Here is a 19813-nt window from a genome sequence, read left to right as displayed (position 1 = left end):
CCATACAGTAGCTGTGAGAGCGAGGATGTTGTGTGTCTCACCATACAGTAGCTGTGAGAGCGAGGATGTTGTGTTTCACCATACAGTAGCTGTGAGAGCGAGGATGTTGTGTCTCATCATACAGTAGCTGTGAGAGCGAGGATGTTGTGTCTCACCATACAGTAGCTGTGAGAGCGAGGATGTTGTGTCTCACCATACAGTAGCTGTGAGAGCGAGGATGTTGTGTCTCACCATACAGTAGCTGTGAGAGCGAGGATGTTGTGTCTCACCATACAGTAGCTGTGAGAGCGAGGATGTTGTGTCTCACCATACAGTAGCTGTGAGAGCGAGGATGTTGTGTCTCACCATACAGTAGCTGTGAGAGCGAGGATGTTGTGTCTCACCATACAGTAGCTGTGAGAGCGAGGATGTTGTGTCTCACCATACAGTAGCTGTGAGAGCGAGGATGTTGTGTGTCTCACCATACAGTAGCTGTGAGAGCGAGGATGTTGTGTCTCACCATACAGTAGCTGTGAGAGCGAGGAAGTTGTGTGTTTCACCATACAGTAGCTGTGAGAGCGAGGAAGTTGTGTCTCACCATACAGTAGCTGTGAGAGCGAGGATGTTGTGTCTCACCATACAGTAGCTGTGAGAGCGAGGATGTTGTGTCTCACCATACAGTAGCTGTGAGAGCGAGGATGTTGTGTCTCACCATACTGTAGCTGTGAGAGCGAGGATGTTGTGTCTCACCATACTGTAGCTGTGAGAGCGAGGATGTTGTGTCTCACCATACAGTAGCTGTGAGAGCGAGGAAGTTGTGTCTCACCATACAGTAGCTGTGAGAGCGAGGATGTTGTGTCTCACCATGTAGTTGGAACCACATATTTTAAAATATCACTTTGTGGTACAATATTTTCAATCATTATATAACTAAGAAACATTATATATATTATGTAAAATAAAAAGATTGTTAAAATATAAGTTCCTTACTATATATCCGGGTGGTACAATATTCCGGCTAATATCAGTTATGTGGTTATATGTACAAGGAAATATTAAATATATATAAGACCGTCGAGTGGTTAATACAAACAATGGAAGTGTCTATAATAAATTAAAATTTGCGCATAAAATTATGGACTGTGAGATAAGATTTTGAGCGACGTTGAAATCACACAAAAATTTCCTTAGATACAAATGGAACAATAAATATATTTGTGTACTCAATATGGGAATGTAATATAAGTTGGGAAATGTGCTAAGTCAAGGAAATGGAATTATATACTCACTAGGAAGCAATAATTTCATTCACTAAAAACCGCAAAATATAAACAGGTAAGTAAACACAGGTTACAGTAGATGTTTGTCTGGGAGACTACCGGTGTATGATGCCTTCTAGGGTTCCAGGAGTCGGGAACTAGAGCCTAAAAGAAAATCACTGCCAGAAATCATAGATTTACCCTTCAAAAAGGAAATAGCGCAACCGGAGGAAATATCTCTGGCGGAAATAGTATATAACTCTGGTACTGTCCTGGAGTAGACTGGGCTAAACATTGTCTAAGAAATGAAGATGAAAAAAGAGAGTTCTGTATTTTCTTAAATTGTTAAAATATTCATATATTGTTTTAATTCATCCAATTTGTTCTATTAAAATGATGACTGACTTTTATTAATATCGTTAAAACTACATCTAGTAAAATAGTTAAATATATTAATGTAACTGTTACACAAGAATCCCCCTGGAAATAATCTCATTACTCATCTTTACTGGATTATCACATCTTAAATTCTTCATAATTTAATATATAAAATCACTGTGAATGTTTCAACTTATGTAAGAGATGTAAATAAGAAGAGGTTGTCTCAGGTTGCGCTGCGCCGTACCAACTCATCAGTGGCCACTGTATCTTCTTAGACGACGCCATGTATGGGGACTGGTCAACCATGAGGGACATTTGCAGGGTTCTTGGAGGAGATTTTATTAGCCTTAACGACGCCAATGTTCTCAACGAAATTTTCCACTACGTACATATAAATGGTAAGAAATGTAATTTTATGATCTTACTTTATTCAGTTCATTATGGATGACCAAACTGACTCAACAATCCTTGATCCGCTCTTTTAATTATGCCATTAATGCTACACCTTGTCAACTATTTTTTTTTTTCTCGTTATGTTTCTTGTTATGAAGTGAAAACTTTATTCTCCCTTAATTCTTTTCAATGTTTTTGTAAATATTTTGAACACTTTTTCTCTTATTTGATCACATTCATCTTTATTTTAATTAAACTCCCTTTCAAACTCCTTCACAGTCTACTGCAACTTTTCTTCTGAATCCTCCAGCAACACTGTGCCATCTGCAAACAGCAACTCTGACAACACTTTACGTACATCAAATTTCTTTACCTTCACACCAGCACCTACTCACACACTAGCAATAAACTTTTATAAATTCATTAAGTAACCACATCCTGTCTAAGGAAAAATATCATTGGACAAGATGAAAGCCTAACAGATGTATGAGAAGCCTATTCTTTTTCATAATTAGGAAGCACTTTTCTGGCAATGATAGTTAAAAACTAATACACTTAGCATATAAATAAGTAAATAACTCTCACAGATAGAAAACCTTCCAAGGATCGGGCTTAGATGATGTAGAGAAAAACAAGACAAGTAACTATGCTAAGTTCGACGCAATGGGAATGAGAATGTATTAAAGAGAGAGGCTTGAGAGAGTAATAATTCTTGGTTTCAACAAAGCAAAGGAAAAGCTTAATCTCACTAGGAATGAACACATGATCATGGAAACCCACACCTCGTTTTTTTTCACTTTGTAGTGAAAGACGCACGTACATATATGCGGAACATATTTCTAATTTGGAAGCCTCAACGAAGAACAGCTGTTAAGAAGAGTCAGAAACGGGACGAGAAATATACTCATACTTAAAACTAGTTCATCATTTTGCCCCTTGGTTTCGGTGATGAGTTTTTTCCCCGTGCTCCAAGGGTCTTCGACCTTACTGGGACGAACTTGTAGCAGTCTTGTATATTTGTTGATCTTCTGGGTCTTCCTGAAACTGGCGGTCCCACCCCGTTCAGTTTCTGAGTGTGGTAATTAGGTGTCAGCCGACGTAGTGGCACAGGTGTAGTCCCATGCAATCTGCTTACCATCCTTCCAGTGTAGCGTAGTGGCTTCATCTGGACGCTTTTGAATTCCGTCAGACTTCATTACTTGAAGTTCCCGCTCTGCTGGGTAATGGTTTGTGGCGAGACTTCTCGTGATGATGTCGTTGACCTCTTAATGTCTATCATACTTCCCTTCTGATGTATGACAGACTTACATTATTTAATTAAAATTAGGCCATATGAGAATTTAATATACCGATGACAGAGGGTCGTCATACTACCTTCCGTAATAACCACTAATAACCCAGTCTTTTGCTGGGTTATTAGTGGTCTGAGAGGATTAATTGTTGTTGAACCCCATGCACAATTTCCATAGGTGAGATAGGGGTAAATAATTGAGTGATTCAGGGCAAAGAGAGCTGACTGTGGAACATAGTACCGTATCTTTGATAGTATGCTTACTGTCTCGGAGATTTTCTTGAAGATTTGTTGTATATGTGTCTGATATTTGAGGCTACTCTCAAGGTTGATTGCTAAGAATTTTCCCTCTGTGAGTCTTGTGACAGGTGATCCGTTTATCATTATATTAAGTGGAACATTTGTAGCTCTTTCTCCAAACTGAATGAAATAGGTTTTGTCAGTATTGAGAGTAAGCTTTTTTTTATATTTTATTAAAACTCAGGTACAAAATATATATGGGTACATAAATTAATATGTCAACGATATAACAGGCACTAACAAGATTATTATTATATAATAAATAATAAAATCAAAACACTGGAAAATATAAAGACTATACAAAAAACAATGTGACAAAAACGAGCACACAAAATTACACACATACACAAGCAATCACGTATTATACAACATGATACTACATCTGGCATATAACTAGGCATGGCTTCCGCCTGCCAACACACAACGTATCCAAGACTTAATCTAAGAACTCAGGTGCCTTAAAGAGCACAACAATACGTTAATTTGGGCGACTACCACGGGGTTATTATCATGGACTAAGAATAGGCATTACAGTTCAAAGGTGGAACAGGATGACGCTACAATTCACAAAAATGAAAATATCTAATATAACAAAAACGAAACTACACTGTGATATTTGACATCTCAAATAAGCACAAAGAAAAGACAATGCCAGCAGCTACAAGTGAACTTACACACTGACGAGACGCAAACATTGAAAAATACTGCTTCCACATATAGTTCAAGCTCCATCACAGCTTACAGAAAAACAAACACTTGCATAGATACATATACTATTGAAAAGCACACGAACACAGCATAAAGTATAAACAGAAATAAGAAAACGTTCAACTGTGCTAGGAAGCACACCATATACAAAATGTACACCAATGACTTGTATTGAGGCATAAATGACGGAAAACATTCCTAAAAGCTGTATGTGGAAAATTGCATTTATCTGAATGTATCATTATATAAATACAGTAAATGAACATAGATAATTATTATTTATCAGTTAGACAAGTAGGAATTTGGGACACCTAGGTCGCAAAAAATGTCCCCCTTCGATACCTACCACTGTCATATCCACAAGTTGCTCTGCACCTATTAATTAAATGAAATATACATCACCAGGAATGCTGGTAAATATATAAATTTGTGGACTGTATATTAAATTTAAAAAAGGATTATAGTATATACACACATTTATATAACAGAAAGAGAATATCTTAATCATAACACTCACCAATTTGACTGGAGATTAATGTGTCATGTACAGGACCTACAGGCCTACATTTATGAAAATTTTACTGGCCAGAATTTAAACAAAAATTAGACAGCTTATCTGAGGTTCCTGGAGTTGTCCTGTCCTGTCGCCTGATATCTCAAGTTATTTGAGAAGTGTCAGCCCAATTTTAACCTCTAGAGCACAAAAATTCCTTCCCATTACACTAACATTGTATCCAATTCAAAAACCAAAATGGCGACTCCCCTTCTGCGCAGATGCAGGCTTTCCATTTTCTATGACATAAATATTATTAAATACAGTATGGCCATCTATTTACATATAACTACTGTATTTCTGGAAAATATATACAGTATTTTCCAAACTGCGGCCGGGCAGAGTTCATTTTTTAAACGACACAAATTACTCCTTACTTTAGGAGACGATACCAACCGGTTCTGGCTTGAGTGGCTGTTCTCCTAGTAGGTCTTACTATGATTTATTTTTCTGGCATCACTTGGTCAGCGTTATCTTCCATATCACTCAAGTCACTTTCCCTCAGATTTTCATTTATGTTTGATTGAACACTTAATTCCAAGGGAATCAATTTATTAATTGTGCGTAAACTTTCCTGGCCATGACACAACACTTTGACATTCCTGACAACACCTTGTGCATCTGGGTACAATGTCAATACTTTGCCCAGAGGCCAAAATGTTCGATGTTGTTCAGTATCAATCAACATAATGTCACCTGGTTGAATGTTCTGTCGATTTACTGCCTCTGTCGCACCATAAAAGTGTTCATGTAGTGTAAGAAGATATTCCTTACGCCACACATTAGACCAACGATTAATTACTTTATTTAGCATTTTAAATTTATTACACAACACTGCCGCATCATTGTAATCTTCATCACTTTCTTCAGGATTATCTCTATAGACAGGGGCAGCTTCCAATTTCCTTCCACATATTAGGTGAGAAGGTGTTAATACATCTGCATCAGGTGTATCACTCGTGTACGAGAGAGGACTATTATTTATACGATTCTCCGCCTCCACTAACACTGCACGGAATTCTTCCAAATTAATTCTCTTCCGGTGTAGTACTTTACGGAGACACCTCTTCACTGTGCCTATCAGTCTTTCATACAGCCCCCCCTGCCAAGGGGCTCTAGGAGTAATAAATTTCCAGGTACACCCTCGTTGGGTTAACAGAGATTGAACATCGTTACTATTATTTAATTCTGTCAAGTGTTGAGCACCTGCTACAAAATTTGTGGCATTATCCGAAATCATCAACCTTGGACAGGATCTCCTAGCTGCGAATTTTCGAAAGAGCTGTATAAACTGTTCTGCAGACAAGTCCTGAGCCACTTCTAAATGAACTGCCCTAGTAGCAGTACAGGTGAACAAACAAACATACACTTTCAGTGGAACACCATTTGACGTACCTGTTAAAATTATTGGACCACTATAGTCTACACCTGTTACAACAAATGGTTTCACTAATTGTACATGCTCCTTTGGCAATGGTGGAGGACCTGGGTACATATAGGAGCTGACATCCACACGGCGACATATTACACAAGATTTAATCATCCTTTTTACACTTTGCCATCCTTGTGGAATCTAGAAAGTTTCCCTAATACAATTTAAGGTATCTTGTACCCCACCATGCATTACATTTTTATGGGCATTTAGAACAATTAAATTTGTTAGATGATGAGTTTTGGGCAGTAAGATAGAGTGTTTAGCATAATCACCCAATTCAGCATTTTGTAACCTACCTCTGCACCTAATTACACTGTTCTCTAAATACAGCCACAATTTCTCTATTATGGAACCTTTCACAATTTTTCTTTCCATCATCAATTTAATCTCATTTCCATAAATTTCTTCTTGTACCCTCTTTATCCAATATTCAAGAGGATGTGAAAACTTAAATGAAATATTCATCTTGTTTAGAAATATAAACACCAACTTTGTTACATTGATCAGTTTGGGTAAAGAAGAATACCTATTTATATCAATGGCTAAGGAAGGACAAACTATTGTAGCGGTGATCACAGTAATTTCAACAGGAGCAATATGCGCCTTTTGTACAGGCCAGTTAGCTTTATTTTCCAACCAGCTCGGTCCTTTAAACCATGACACAGCATTTACAAATTTAGCATAAGATAAACCTTGAGACAAGAAATCAGCTGGATTCTCCTCACCTGGTATATGATTAAATGTTAACATATGCTGACCCAAACTATTATACTTCTCTTGCATCTGATTAATTTCAGCGACTCTGTTTTGTACGTACACAATTTTACTGTTTCCATTACGAATCCATTGTAAGGATACCTCATTATCAGACCAAATTACATTGTCGTTAATATTTATCTCCTCCAACTTATTTCTTATATAATTAGCTAATTTGACACCTACATCAATGGCTGTTAATTCCAACTGAGGTAAGGTACGTGATTTAATTGGAGACACTTTAGCCTTAGACATAAGAGAAATAACACTATTACATTGAAGGAAAGCAACTGCTCCATATGCCAATTTTGAAGCATCACAAAAAATGTGGAGTACATTTTTCCCATTTGGATTGGCCACCTGGCGTGGGAACTCCAACATTGGAAATTTTTCATAACCACCAATTAATTCCTCCCACCTGTTAATGAATTCCTCAGGTAGAATTTCATCCCAAGCACATTTAAGTTTCCATGCTTCCTGAATTAATAATTTCCCTCTTATAGTAAGGGGTGACACTAAACCTAGTGGATCAAAACATTTGGAAACTTCAGCAAGCAAAACTCTCTTAGTTAATTTATTGGGTATACTGTAATTATTAGGTTTTAACATTAACAAATCTCTCTCAGTATCCCAAGTTAATCCCAATACATTACTACATTTTGGTACTTCATCTCCAGGGAAATCTTTACTTATTTTGTCCTTTAATTTGGACGAATTACTATTCCATTCCCTCAGAGGTATATTTGCACCTTGCATTATTTTATTAGCCTCTCTGTAAGTCATTAACAGTTCCTCTTCAGTTGATGCCACACCCAGGAAATTGTCCACATAAAATTGTTTGCTCATTACTTTACTCAATGGACTTTCCATACATTTAAGGTGTGCATTTATCGTCGCTTGAAGTAGGAACGGACTGGATGTAGCACCAAATAATACGCTCCTAAAGCAAAAGGTTTTCAGAGGGCTAAGTGAGTCAATAGGATTCTCAGGCCATAAGAAGCGGGTACAATCCCGGTCAGCCTCTTGTAAACCCACTCTTAGGAAAGCTTTACTTATGTCAGCCATAAAGGCATAATGCTTCACTCTGAAATATAATAAGATATCTCTTAATTTTTCCGTCAACGACGGACCTGTCATCAAACAGTTATTTAAACTAGGTACATTTTTGTTACTCCTGGCACTACAATTAAACACAATCCTCAGAGGAGTGGTCTTAGAATCCTTCTTCACTCCGTGATGTGGCAAATAGTGACCATAAATTTTGGCTTGCTCAGGAGGTACCTCTTCTATAAATTTATTAATTAACTGCTCAGCAATTATATCATTATAGGCAGTTAACAATTCTGGTGTCTTACTCAGTTCGCGGAGCTGAGCCTTTAACTGTCCATATGCCATTCTGTAATTAGTGGGCAATTCTGGATGGTTCAGTCTCCACGGAAGTCGTACCCAGCATTGTCCAGATTCAAATTTTACATCTCTCATTTACATTTATTCCAATGCTGTCTAATTCCCACAATTTATGCACTGGCTCAACACCGTCCTCTATGAAAGAATTATACTGGGGTACGACTTAATGAGTAAGACACACAGTTATGGTATTTGTAGTTTCCTCTAGTCATGAGTTATTATTACGAGGAATCCTACCATACATTACATGGCCTCCAGCAGTCTTCAAAAGGGTGACACCACATTTCTTTACCATACCCTTTACAAAGGAGGCATAATAGTCACTACCTATCAAAATATTTATTGGGCCTACAGAATAATCATTTACACCAGAAGGTGCTAAATTTACATTATATGAAAGTCTTTCTGTAGCTTTACTAAGCCCTGCTGTAGATATTTTCTCTGGAAGTCTATCTACAATTACTGCATTAACACGTTTTTTCTCATTGCCCAACCTGACAGTTACATAAACAGTGTCATACAATTGAGCTCTTTTATCCGAGAGAAAACCAGATAATTTTAAAGTTGTGGGATCTCCCATCTATACTTTCATACCATCAAGACATTTACGTTTAATGAAAGTACGTTGGGATCCCTGGTCTAATAATGCAGTTACATTTTTTGATTTATGCCTTTTATCATCAATTTTTACCTGTAACACAGGTAAGGCTACTTCAGCAAAACCATCATTATTAATATTAGCAGCAATTTTTACATTAGCTACTGTTGCGTCAGGATTGTCAACATTATCATTATTATCAACATTATCATATAGACCTTTACACATGACTATATGATGTCTTCCTTTGTGACATTGATAACAGAAGTTTAATTTGGCATAACAATTCTTTACATTGTGATTACCCAAACACCTGATACATCTGTCAAGTTTCTCCAATCTTTCAACTTTATCATTCCATGAATTGTATGCATTGCGATTCTTAGAAAAAATGAGTACCCTTGCAGAAGAGACAATCTCTCTTTTCTCTGACTGGTTTCTTATTAACTGGGCTACTCTTAGGAGGGTACTTATTCTTCTTACCTTGTGGAGAATCATTATTTCTGATCCTTGCTACTTGATATGCACCTATGCAACTATTTTTAGGAAATGAATTTTGATTATTACTATTGGGATAATTTTTCCCTTAGTGAAACTTGACAGATACCTCAGAGTTATTATGTGTTGCATCTTTAAAATGAGTTAGTTGGCTGGTCTGCAACTGCACAATTAATTCTTGTAGACCTAGTCTTATTTCCTCCAGACCAAAATAACCCTTGTGATATTTGTTTGAGAAGCATTCAAGTGTTTTACAGCTTAATTTATTCTGTACCATGGCACTCAATAACCAGTCTGATTCCTTCAGATTATATTTATTACTTAAAGTTTTGAGAGTGCTCTCCAGTTTAACTCTAAACTGCTGTAAACCTTTGTAAGTGTGATCTGGAGTTTTTAAATTAACAATGATATTCACTAGATCCAACCTACTTTGTTCTATATTACCATAAGTGACCTTCAACAAGTCAACTGCTTCCTTGTAAGAGTCATCTACATTGGGAAAGGCTTTTATGAGTATGTGAGCATCTCCTCTTACCTGTACTTTGAGGTAAAATAATTTAGTTACACAGGCTAGGTCACTCCTGTCATGCACTACTGCTTTAAAAACTGACCAGAATTCCTCCCAGTTTTCACCAGGATTAAACACAGGTAAACACAATTCTGGGAGTTTTGGCAGTTGGAGCAGACTGACCAACTGCCTGGTTTACACATTTTAATTTATTCAAGGCCTGACTTTTACAAGAAAGAATCTTTTCCTCTAATTCATAATACTGATTAATTATGAGATCTACTTCAGTCTCATCTACACAGTTTACTAATAAGTCTCCTTCATATTTTTTATAATATAATTTGTATGAATCATATCTATTACCTAAAGCATCTAAATACAATTTTAAATCATCAGTATTCACAGTTTTTTGGTTCATTAATTCCAAACATTTATTGTATGCTTTTGTTACATGACATTTTCTAGCTTGCAGTGATGCTTTCTTTGCTCTATATTCCATATGTTTGTCTTCTACATCAATTTCCTCATTTTCAGCCATGATGCAATGTATTAAATTCAAGTTAATAACACTGATTATGTACTAAATTATGCACTTTATAAAGGTAAATAGTACAACTTACCTTTGAATAAATCCCAGCTACTTGAGCTCAGCAATTACATGTGCAAGAAAATTACATAAATTTTAAATGTACATTAATACAAACCTTTAGCCAGTCTTGGCTTATCAAAATTATTATACAAATTAATATAAATCCTTGCCAGAATTTGGCATAGCAAAATTAATATTATACACATTAATATAATTAGCAACACTTGCCTTATCAATTACATATACACTGATATAAATCTTGGCCAGAATTGTCTTATCAAATTAATATTGTAATAATTATAATCCACTACACATTAAGTAAAATTAATATTATACACATTAATATAATTAGCTACACTTGGCTTATCAATTACACATACACTGATATAAATCTTGGCCAGAATTGTCTTATCAAATTAATATTATACAAATTAATATAAACTTAGCCAGACTTGACTTATCAAAATTAATATTGTAATAATTATAATCCACTACACATTAAATAAATTTGTGAACTTAACATCCACCTTCTGTCATTTCACATATAATTATTAAGTAATTAACCAATTAATGACTTCACTAATTACCTCCAGTTCAAGAAGGACCAACGGGCATATTAAATGTGGAAAATTGCATTTACTTGGATGTATAATTATATACATAACAGTAAATGAACAATGATAACTATTATTTATCAGTTAGACAAGTAGGAATTTGGGACACTTAGGTCGCAAAAAATGTCCCCCTTCGATACCTACCACTGTCATATCCACAAGTTGCTCTGCACCTATTAATTAAATGAAATATACATACACCAGGAATACTGGTAAATATATAAATTTGTGGACTGTATATTAAAAATAATAAATGGTTATATATATACACAATTACATAACAGCATTGTCTGCATCGCTCTTGGGCCGTGTAGACCCCCTTGCCTGACGCTCCTCAGTAACCTGACAGCTGTGGTACGAGGAGGTGTTGTGCATTCGCTGCCTGGATGAGGTAGAGTGCGGTTGTGCTTTGCACCCCTCTACTGTTTCCCAGACGAGCTACTCAGTCAACGACATGGCGCCAGGTGTGCACAGGAGAGTGAATACTGTGGGCATTGAACTTATTAGTGGGGCTTTAACGCCTACGTCAGTCGATGTGTTATTGCCCAAAATTATACGAGAGACATGGCATCAGAGACGAGGATTTATATGAAGTGGCACTGAACGGTGTATATAGAATTTTCGTGAAAGTGCTAACTGCTCAAGTATACGAGGCTTTGGTTGATCGTTACCAAGATGTCAGCATTAACGTAACACCGGCAGTGAGGGTCAAGTTGACTGATGTATCACGACATTATTCGTGGGTTAAGCTCCGCAACGTGCCTTTTGAGGCTGATGAGGTAGATATTCGAAATGTTTTCGAACGTTATGGAACTGTACATCTGGCCCAGCCTGGCAAATGGGTAAAAGGTGCTTACACAGGATTTCCTGAGGGTTCTTTTAATCTCAAGATGACGCTTAGGTATCCTATACCCTCGTATGTATATCTCGAAGAGTTTAGAACCCAGGTAATGGTAGCGTATGCGGGGCAGAGACGTACGTGCCGACTGTGTGGCGAATATGACCATATGGCGGCAGACTGTGGCAAGCGGAGTATGGCTCCTGGGCCGGCAAGGGGCGGAGCACCTGCGCATGAGCACCCGATGCCTAAGGAAGAACGGGGGCAAGGAGGAGGGCGTGGTCGCATGTGGAGTGAAGAGGTAGTGGCTCCTCCAGTGGAATCGGAAGAAGTGGTAATCCATGAATCACCTGGCCCATCAACAGTGGCTCCTGGGCCGGCAAGGGGCGGAGCACCTGCGCATGAGCACCCGATGCCTAAAGAAGAATGGGTGCAAGGAGGAGGGCGTGGTCGCATGTGGAGTGAAGAGGTGGTGGCTCCTCCTGGGGAATCGGAAGAAGTGGTGATCCATGAATCACCTGGCCCATCAACAGTACAGTTGTCAAGTGAGGAGGTACAGGAGGGCGCAGCAGTGAAGGCTATTGAGGAGGAGTTGGAGACGGTGATACAGGCTATGTTACAGTCTACGGAGGTGGAGAGTTACAGCGAACAAGACCCTGGGATCAGGGCAGAAGGTGTGTGTGGGGAAGGGGAGGATCAGGTGGCACCTGTGGTGGACAGTGCGAGTGCCATGGAAGGGCATGGAGGCGGATTAAGGGTGGTAGAGGTGGAAGTCAATTGTGCTGGCTCCCAGGACTCAGATATGGAAACTGAGGGAGCTACAAGGAAAAGGGCAGCAGCATCAGATTCGGACGATGTTCTGACGCCGGCGCAAAGGCCGGGGAAAAAGACATGGGGTTATGGTACCCAGAGTGACTCTGCGAGAGGGCCACAACAGAAGGGGGGGATGGTTGGGAAGGAGGGGGGAGTCTGTGGCAAAGGCACAGTCCAGGGGAACGGTCTGAAAGGGAAGAATCTTGACATGAGGCGGGGAAGGAAACCTTAAACTGGCCTCAGGTGTGTAACAATAAATATTAATGGTCTGTGTGATGGTGTTAAACAGGAGTGCTTCAGGATGTTTTTGAATAGGTATAAGGTTGACGTAGCTTTTGTGCAGGAGCACAATTTTAAGCTTGGTCGTGAATTAGTGGTGCCTGGGTATCAGGCTTATGTGTTGCCGTCTGAGCGTTTAAAAGGAGGAGTGGGTGTGTTGATCAGGGAGGCGAGCCCGTTTGTATTGCATAGGAAAGAGGTGGGGGAGGGGGGAGAGTATTACGTGTGGAAGGATGGTGGATGGGAGAGAGAGTGGCGTTTGTGTGTGTGTATGCCCCAGCAGAAAGTGACGTGAAAGTGAAGATGGATTTTGTGCGGGAGGAGCTCGTGTATTACCTACGCACGTTACCTTCTGTGGCGATTGTGGGGGGATTTGAATTGTGTAATTAAGAGGACAGACGTGGAACCCAGAGGAGTGGGATATTTTTCCTCAGTCTTGGGGGGCCTGCTTAGAGATCTTCAGTTACGTGATGCTTTCGGGGGAGGTCTGTGGGAGGTGGAACATACGTTTATAAGAAGGGGATATGCGGCTCGTTTGGACAGGTTATATTTATCTCAGAGGGTTTTGGTAGAGTCTTTTAAAACTATTGAGATGGTGTCTTCCGATCATAGGGCGGTATTAGTGGAGGTGGGATGGGATGCTTTGGCTCGTAGGCAGGGAAGTTATTGGAAACTGAACACGATGGTTTTGGGGGATAGGGAGGGAGTGGAAGCGTTTGCAATATTTTGGGAACAGCTCTGTGCCGACAGAAGGACTGAGAAAGATGTGGTAGGATGGTGGGATAGTGTGGCTAAGTTACGAATACGCCAATTTTATGTGAGGGAGGGCAAACGCATTAATCAATTGCGGTATGGTTTGTCAAATTACTTAGAATCTAGATTACGGAATTGTTACGAGGGGGGGGGGGCGGTGGCCGGGGTGTACCCGGTGGAGGATATACACATGTTGAAGGACAGAATACGGGATTTGCAAGAAGAACGTTTTGCAGCTGTACGGGTACAGGCGGGGTTGGACGAAGTACTCTGGGGCGACAAGCCATCAGCTTGTGTGCTGCGAGGACAGAAGGTATGACAGCGAACGACTACAATACCGGGTTTGCAAGTCATATCTTCTGTGGGGGGTTTTAGAGAGGGTCAGGTATTAAGGGACACCAAGGGGATGAGTGCATATGCAGATAGATGGTTTGAGGAATACGGGAAAAGTAGTGGGGTGGATGGTGAGGTTCTTGGGAAGGTATGCGAGTATGTGCCGTGCAAACTGGGGAGGAGTGATCGGGAGGCACTGGGTGGGGTCATTGAGGAGGGGAAAATATGGAGAGCCCTTATGGACATGAGGAAGGGTAAGGCACCCGGGATCGATGGTTTACCTAGCGAATTTTATGTACAGCACTGGGGTCTGCTTAGGGGTTTCCTAGTAAGGTTAATGAATGCCATGAAAGACGGAGGTAAGATGGGAGAATCTCAGGCAACGGCGGTGGTGGTGTTGGTCCCAAAGGGTAAACAGCAGAGTACCCTTCGGGATTACCGAGCCATTTCGTTGCTTTGTGCTGATTATAAATTATTTGCGAAAATTCTTGGGAATCGGCTTAAATGTGTTGTGGGGAGGGTCGTGTTTGAGTCTCAGTTTGGTTTACCTGGTAGGTCAATGAGCGTGGGCCACGGGATTATCAAGGGGTTCCTGGAGGACATGGAAAGGGGAAGAGGGGCGTTGGTGGCATTGGATTGGCAAGGGGCTTATGATAGGGTGGAAAGAAAGGCTTTGAGGGATATTCTCCTACGACAGGGGTTTGGCGAAGAAATAGTGGGGTGGGTGGATACGTTGTACTCAAACGCGAAGGTAAGGGTGCAAATCAATGGGTGTGTGGGGGGGGGAGTCAACATGGAGCGGGGTCTTCGGCAGGGATGTCCTTTATCACAAATATTGTTTGCATGTGTTCAGGATCCCTTTTATAGGATGGTGGAGGATCGTCTAAGGACGGGGGGGAGGGATGGTGAGCTGAAGCCGTGGCCAGGTTTGGTGGGCTATGTTGATGATACCACTATTTTGGCAAGTGAGGAGACACGGTTAGGACTTTTGGGGGAAGTTGTACACACTTTTGGGAGAGCTACTGGGATGAAGGTAAATCTGGAAAAGTCAATGATCATGGGGCTGGGAGAGTGGACAGAGAGATTAGATTGGGGATGTGATGTTGTGCAGCGGAGGACCGGGAGTCTGAAAATCTGCGGTGTCATGTATGAGGCTGACCTGAGTGCTGCAAGGATTAGCAATTCGAATAGGATGGTGGAACAGGTGCAGCGACGTTTGGGAATGCTGCGACCTCACCATTTAACCCTTAGGCAACGTGCAATTGTCATCAATGTATTACTATATAGTAAAGTCTGGTTTGTTTCGGCTGTGATGCCGTTAACAGGAACAGCGATCACGAGTATTCTTAGAATGGTGTTCAAATTTTTGTCGGGTTCAGGGTGCAACTGGTTGCGAAGGGAGGTAGTGACATTGCCGGTATGTAGGGGAGGGTTGGGTTTGTTGGACTTGAGAAAGCGCGTGAAATGTGTGTTTATTAAGAGGGAAGTGATGAGTGCAGGTGGATGGAGGGAGGGTCAGCTAGATAAGGTACATGCTCACCTGAGGAAATGGTATGGAGGGGCGGAAATGAAGGAATGCGAGACAGTGTTACGCGCCTTAATGTTAGCCAGGGAACCGGGAAAAGTAAAGGTGGGAACTTTGTGTAAATTGTTAGAGAGACATGTAGTGGCGCCGGTTGAAGGGATCTACCCCATGTATGCATGGGATGTAATATGGCGAAGATTTAGTAAATTAAGGATACGACCTAGGGCGCGTGAGGTTATGTACCGTTTCCTGCATGGGATTTTGCCAACGGGAGCGATGCTCCGAGATAGGAGGGTTATTGAGGGTGGGGGGTGTGGCAGATGCAGTGGGGAAGAGACTGCGTATCATGTCGTCTATTTTTGTGAAGGTTTGGAGTGCATCAGGGTATGGATGCGTAAGGTAGTGGTGAGGGTGGGGGGTCAAGGTGTGTCGGTATTGTGAGCGTTGAGTCTTGATATGAGTGGTGTGGAGGAGAGTGTGGTAAGAGGTTTAGCATATGTCATCGTGGACTACATATATGTTTTATGGGGTATGAGGGGGAGGGTGGGTGGGGATGTGATGAGAAGGACTTTGGCGGCGACGTTTTATCGAACTTTGTGTCGCAATAGAGACATTTTTGGGAAAAGGTGGGAAGAGTATTTTTCTGAGGATTATAGAGGACTAACAATAGGGAATTTATTGGCGTTATAAGGGGCTTTAACTGCCGGGGTGAGTGGGTTGGTAAAAGGGGGGGGGGGGGTTCAGGGGATTTCAACGGGCTCACCTCCTTGGGTATGCAGTGATGTGGTTGGGTGTGATTGGAGGTACTAGTGTGTGACCAGATGAGAGGTTGTGCAAGATAAGTTTTGCTTAGTTCCCTTGATGGGGAAGGTGTAAGGAGCAGATTAAATATATAACATGTATTAATGTATAACCTATAAATTATATAATATGTATATTTCTTTGGTAGCGTATTATGTTCCACTTGCACTGGTATTGCAATTGAATTTGAATTTTCTTGAGAGGGTTTTCCTTTCACTATTTCCTTGAAGCACTGAGTTATTTTTGCCTTTTTTTGTAACGTGGTCCAGCATCAGTTTTGACGTAATTACCTATTATTATTATTCTTATTTAAGGTATTGTAATTTTGGTAGTCCTGTACCATTCATGGTTGTAAATAATGTTTCCTCAAGTGACATGTGTCATAATAATCCTAAATTGAGGATAATTAATGTCATGATTATTCAGGTTGGTGACGGGGTTAGTTTTCAATGTGTGTGTGTGAGTGGGGGGGGGATGATGGGTCACCTGTGTTGCAGCACAGGTTTCTTAATAAGGCATATTGTAGGTCTGGTGTATTTGTTGCGAGTGGTATTACGGGTGATTGTCATTAAGCTTGGTGCATTATTGTGTTGTGGTTGTAATTTTAGGAGTTTTATTTATAGCCATTTTGTGGCCTTTGTTATTGTAACTTTATTCCTTCTTAAATTGTGATATGTTTTAAAAACTTGTATATAGTAGACTGTCAGATGTTGCCTGGATTGTTTTGTGTTTATATATTGTTTTACTGATGTTGTCCTTGTTCATTATTTTATATATGTACCTATTAATATTTGTACATGAAGTTTTAAATAAAATATAAAAAAAAAATTACATAACAGAAGGAAAATATATCTTAATATCACACCAATTTGACTGGAGATTAATGTGTATCATACTCAGAAAACCTCAGTCTTACTAAATCTAAGAAAATAATCCTGGCCAGAAATACACACAAATCTAGAGAGCTTATCTGAGGTTCCTGGAGCTGTCTTGTCCAGTCGCCTGATATCTCAAGTTATGCAGGAATGCACATCCAACAATTTCGCCTCCTATTTGAGAGGTGTCAGCCCAATTTTAACCTCTAGAGCTCGAAAAATTCTTCCCATTAAATTAACATTGTATCCAATTCAAAACCAAGATGGCGAGTCTCCTGCGCAGGCGCAGCTTCCCGTTTTCGATTACATAAATTTTAAATACAGTATGGCCATCTATTTACATTTAATAACCACTGTATTTCTGAAAAATATATACAGTATTTTCCACACCATATATTATTCATTCTGGAGTACTTACCATATTTCTTTGTTATTTATATTGTTTATTATGTCATATTAGATGAATTGATCTAATATGACATATTACATATGACACTATTATCGCCGTAGAAGTGATAATAGTGTTATATTGAAGCATCTCCCCCCCCCCGCTATCCCTGACAGGAATTTCTACTGACGTAAGCAAGATGTTCCCAGAAGGCTCCTGATTGGCTGTAAGTCTACGTATAAGTCCCGCCCACTTTCTTTTGATGCCAAATCGTCAATTATTATATGAGAATATGTAAGTAAGTAAGTTTATTCAGGTATACACAAATATAGTTACATAGATTATCATACATAGCAGCATGTGTAGAGAATCTGGGATAACCCAAAAATGTCAGACAGAGTGTCTTATTTCCACTGGGGTCTTTTAAGAATACAATAATACAATACAATAAATACACGAAAAAAAATCGGAAAAAAACCATGAAAATTGACAAAAGTTGAGCAGACCTGCCGCGGGTGGTGACGTCATCCTAGGTGTTATTTATTTATTTATTTATTTAATAATTTGAACATACAGAGGTACAAAAAAATACAGGTAAGAGCAGCATGCCAAAGCCACTTGTATACATAGTGTGGCAAATACTGTATATATTTTCCAGAAATTCAGTATTTATATGTATATAGATGGGCATACTGTATTTAATAACATTTATGTCATAGAAAATGGGAAACTGAGCCTGGGGAGAAGGGACAATCGCCATTGTTAATTTGAATTGGATACAACGTTAGTGTAATGGGAAGGAATTTTCGTGCTCTAGAGGTTAAAATTGGGCTGACACCTCTCAGATAGGAGGCAAAATTGTTGGATGTGCATTCCTGTATAACTTGAGATATCAGGCGACTGGACAAGACAGCTCCAGAAACCTCAGATAAGTCTGTTATGTTATAACTCTGGCCAGTTGTTATTTTCATGCATAGACAGAGGTTTTCTGAGTATGATACACCTTGATTTCCAGTCAAATTGGTGAGTGTTATGATTAAGATATATTCTCCTGTTATATAAATGTGTATTTATATGTAATCAATTTTTAATTTAATATACAGTCCACAAATTTATATATTTACCAGCATTCCTGGTGATGTATATTTCATTTATGATTAATAGGTGCAGAGCAACTTGTGGATATGACAGTGGAAGGTATCGAAGGGGGACATTTTTTGCGACCTAGGTGTCCCAAATTCCTACTTGTCTAACTGATAAATAATAATTACCTTTGTTCATTTACTGTTATGTATATAATGATACATTCAGCTAAATGTAATTTTCCACACATAGCATTACGGGCATGACTATAATTCCTTGTTGGAATGTCGTAGAACAATGATTCCTGTACCATTGTGTTGCCACACAGTTATCCTATTTTTCTATATGATTAGCTCAATTTGTGAAGTTTTTCAAATATTTTTCCATTCGCGCTGGACGAGCGTCAGCACCCTGTTAGGTAGTTGAGGGAGCGACCTCTTATACCATAGTGTGGTAATTTTAAGTGCAACAAATCCTGGTCAACTGTTTCAAATGCCTGGTGGCTAAAGCTCTCGCTTCACACAGCTAGGGCCTGGGTTCGATTCCCAGCCAGGGTAGAAACATTGGGCGTGTTTCTTTACACCTGTTGTCTATGATCCCCATCAGTAAAATGGGTACCTGGGTGTTAGTGGACTGGTGTGGGTCGCATCCTGGGACACAAACCTAATTTGCCTGAAATGCTGAGCATAACAAGCGGCTTTCTATATAGTAGTATGTTATTGATGTCAGCTAGGACTGTATACCATGTACATGTACATGTACTAAATAAAGATATTGTGGAAAATACTGTACATTCTCCAAATATACAGTGTATTTTGTATGTAAATTAGTGTAATATATTGTTGGTAATAAAAAT

At 39.5% G+C, this 19813-nt stretch overlaps 1 protein-coding gene across 1 annotated transcript in view; it reads left to right on the top strand.

Annotated features, from left to right (window-relative positions):
* The window catches only part of LOC138853344 (uncharacterized), a 282733-nt gene that overhangs the window by 41639 nt on the left and 221281 nt on the right, over positions 1–19813 (top strand). Inside the window, exon 2 of the mRNA XM_070089522.1 lies at positions 1847–2017. Within this exon, the coding sequence (XP_069945623.1) occupies positions 1903–2017 (115 nt within the window). The 5' untranslated portion in view covers positions 1847–1902. The remainder of the gene's footprint in view (positions 1–1846; positions 2018–19813) is intronic.

This window comes from Cherax quadricarinatus, chromosome 28 (genome assembly GCF_038502225.1).
Source record: "Cherax quadricarinatus isolate ZL_2023a chromosome 28, ASM3850222v1, whole genome shotgun sequence".
Taxonomy (NCBI): Eukaryota; Metazoa; Arthropoda; class Malacostraca; order Decapoda; family Parastacidae; genus Cherax; species Cherax quadricarinatus.
This window is presented reverse-complemented; position numbering and strand designations above follow the sequence as displayed.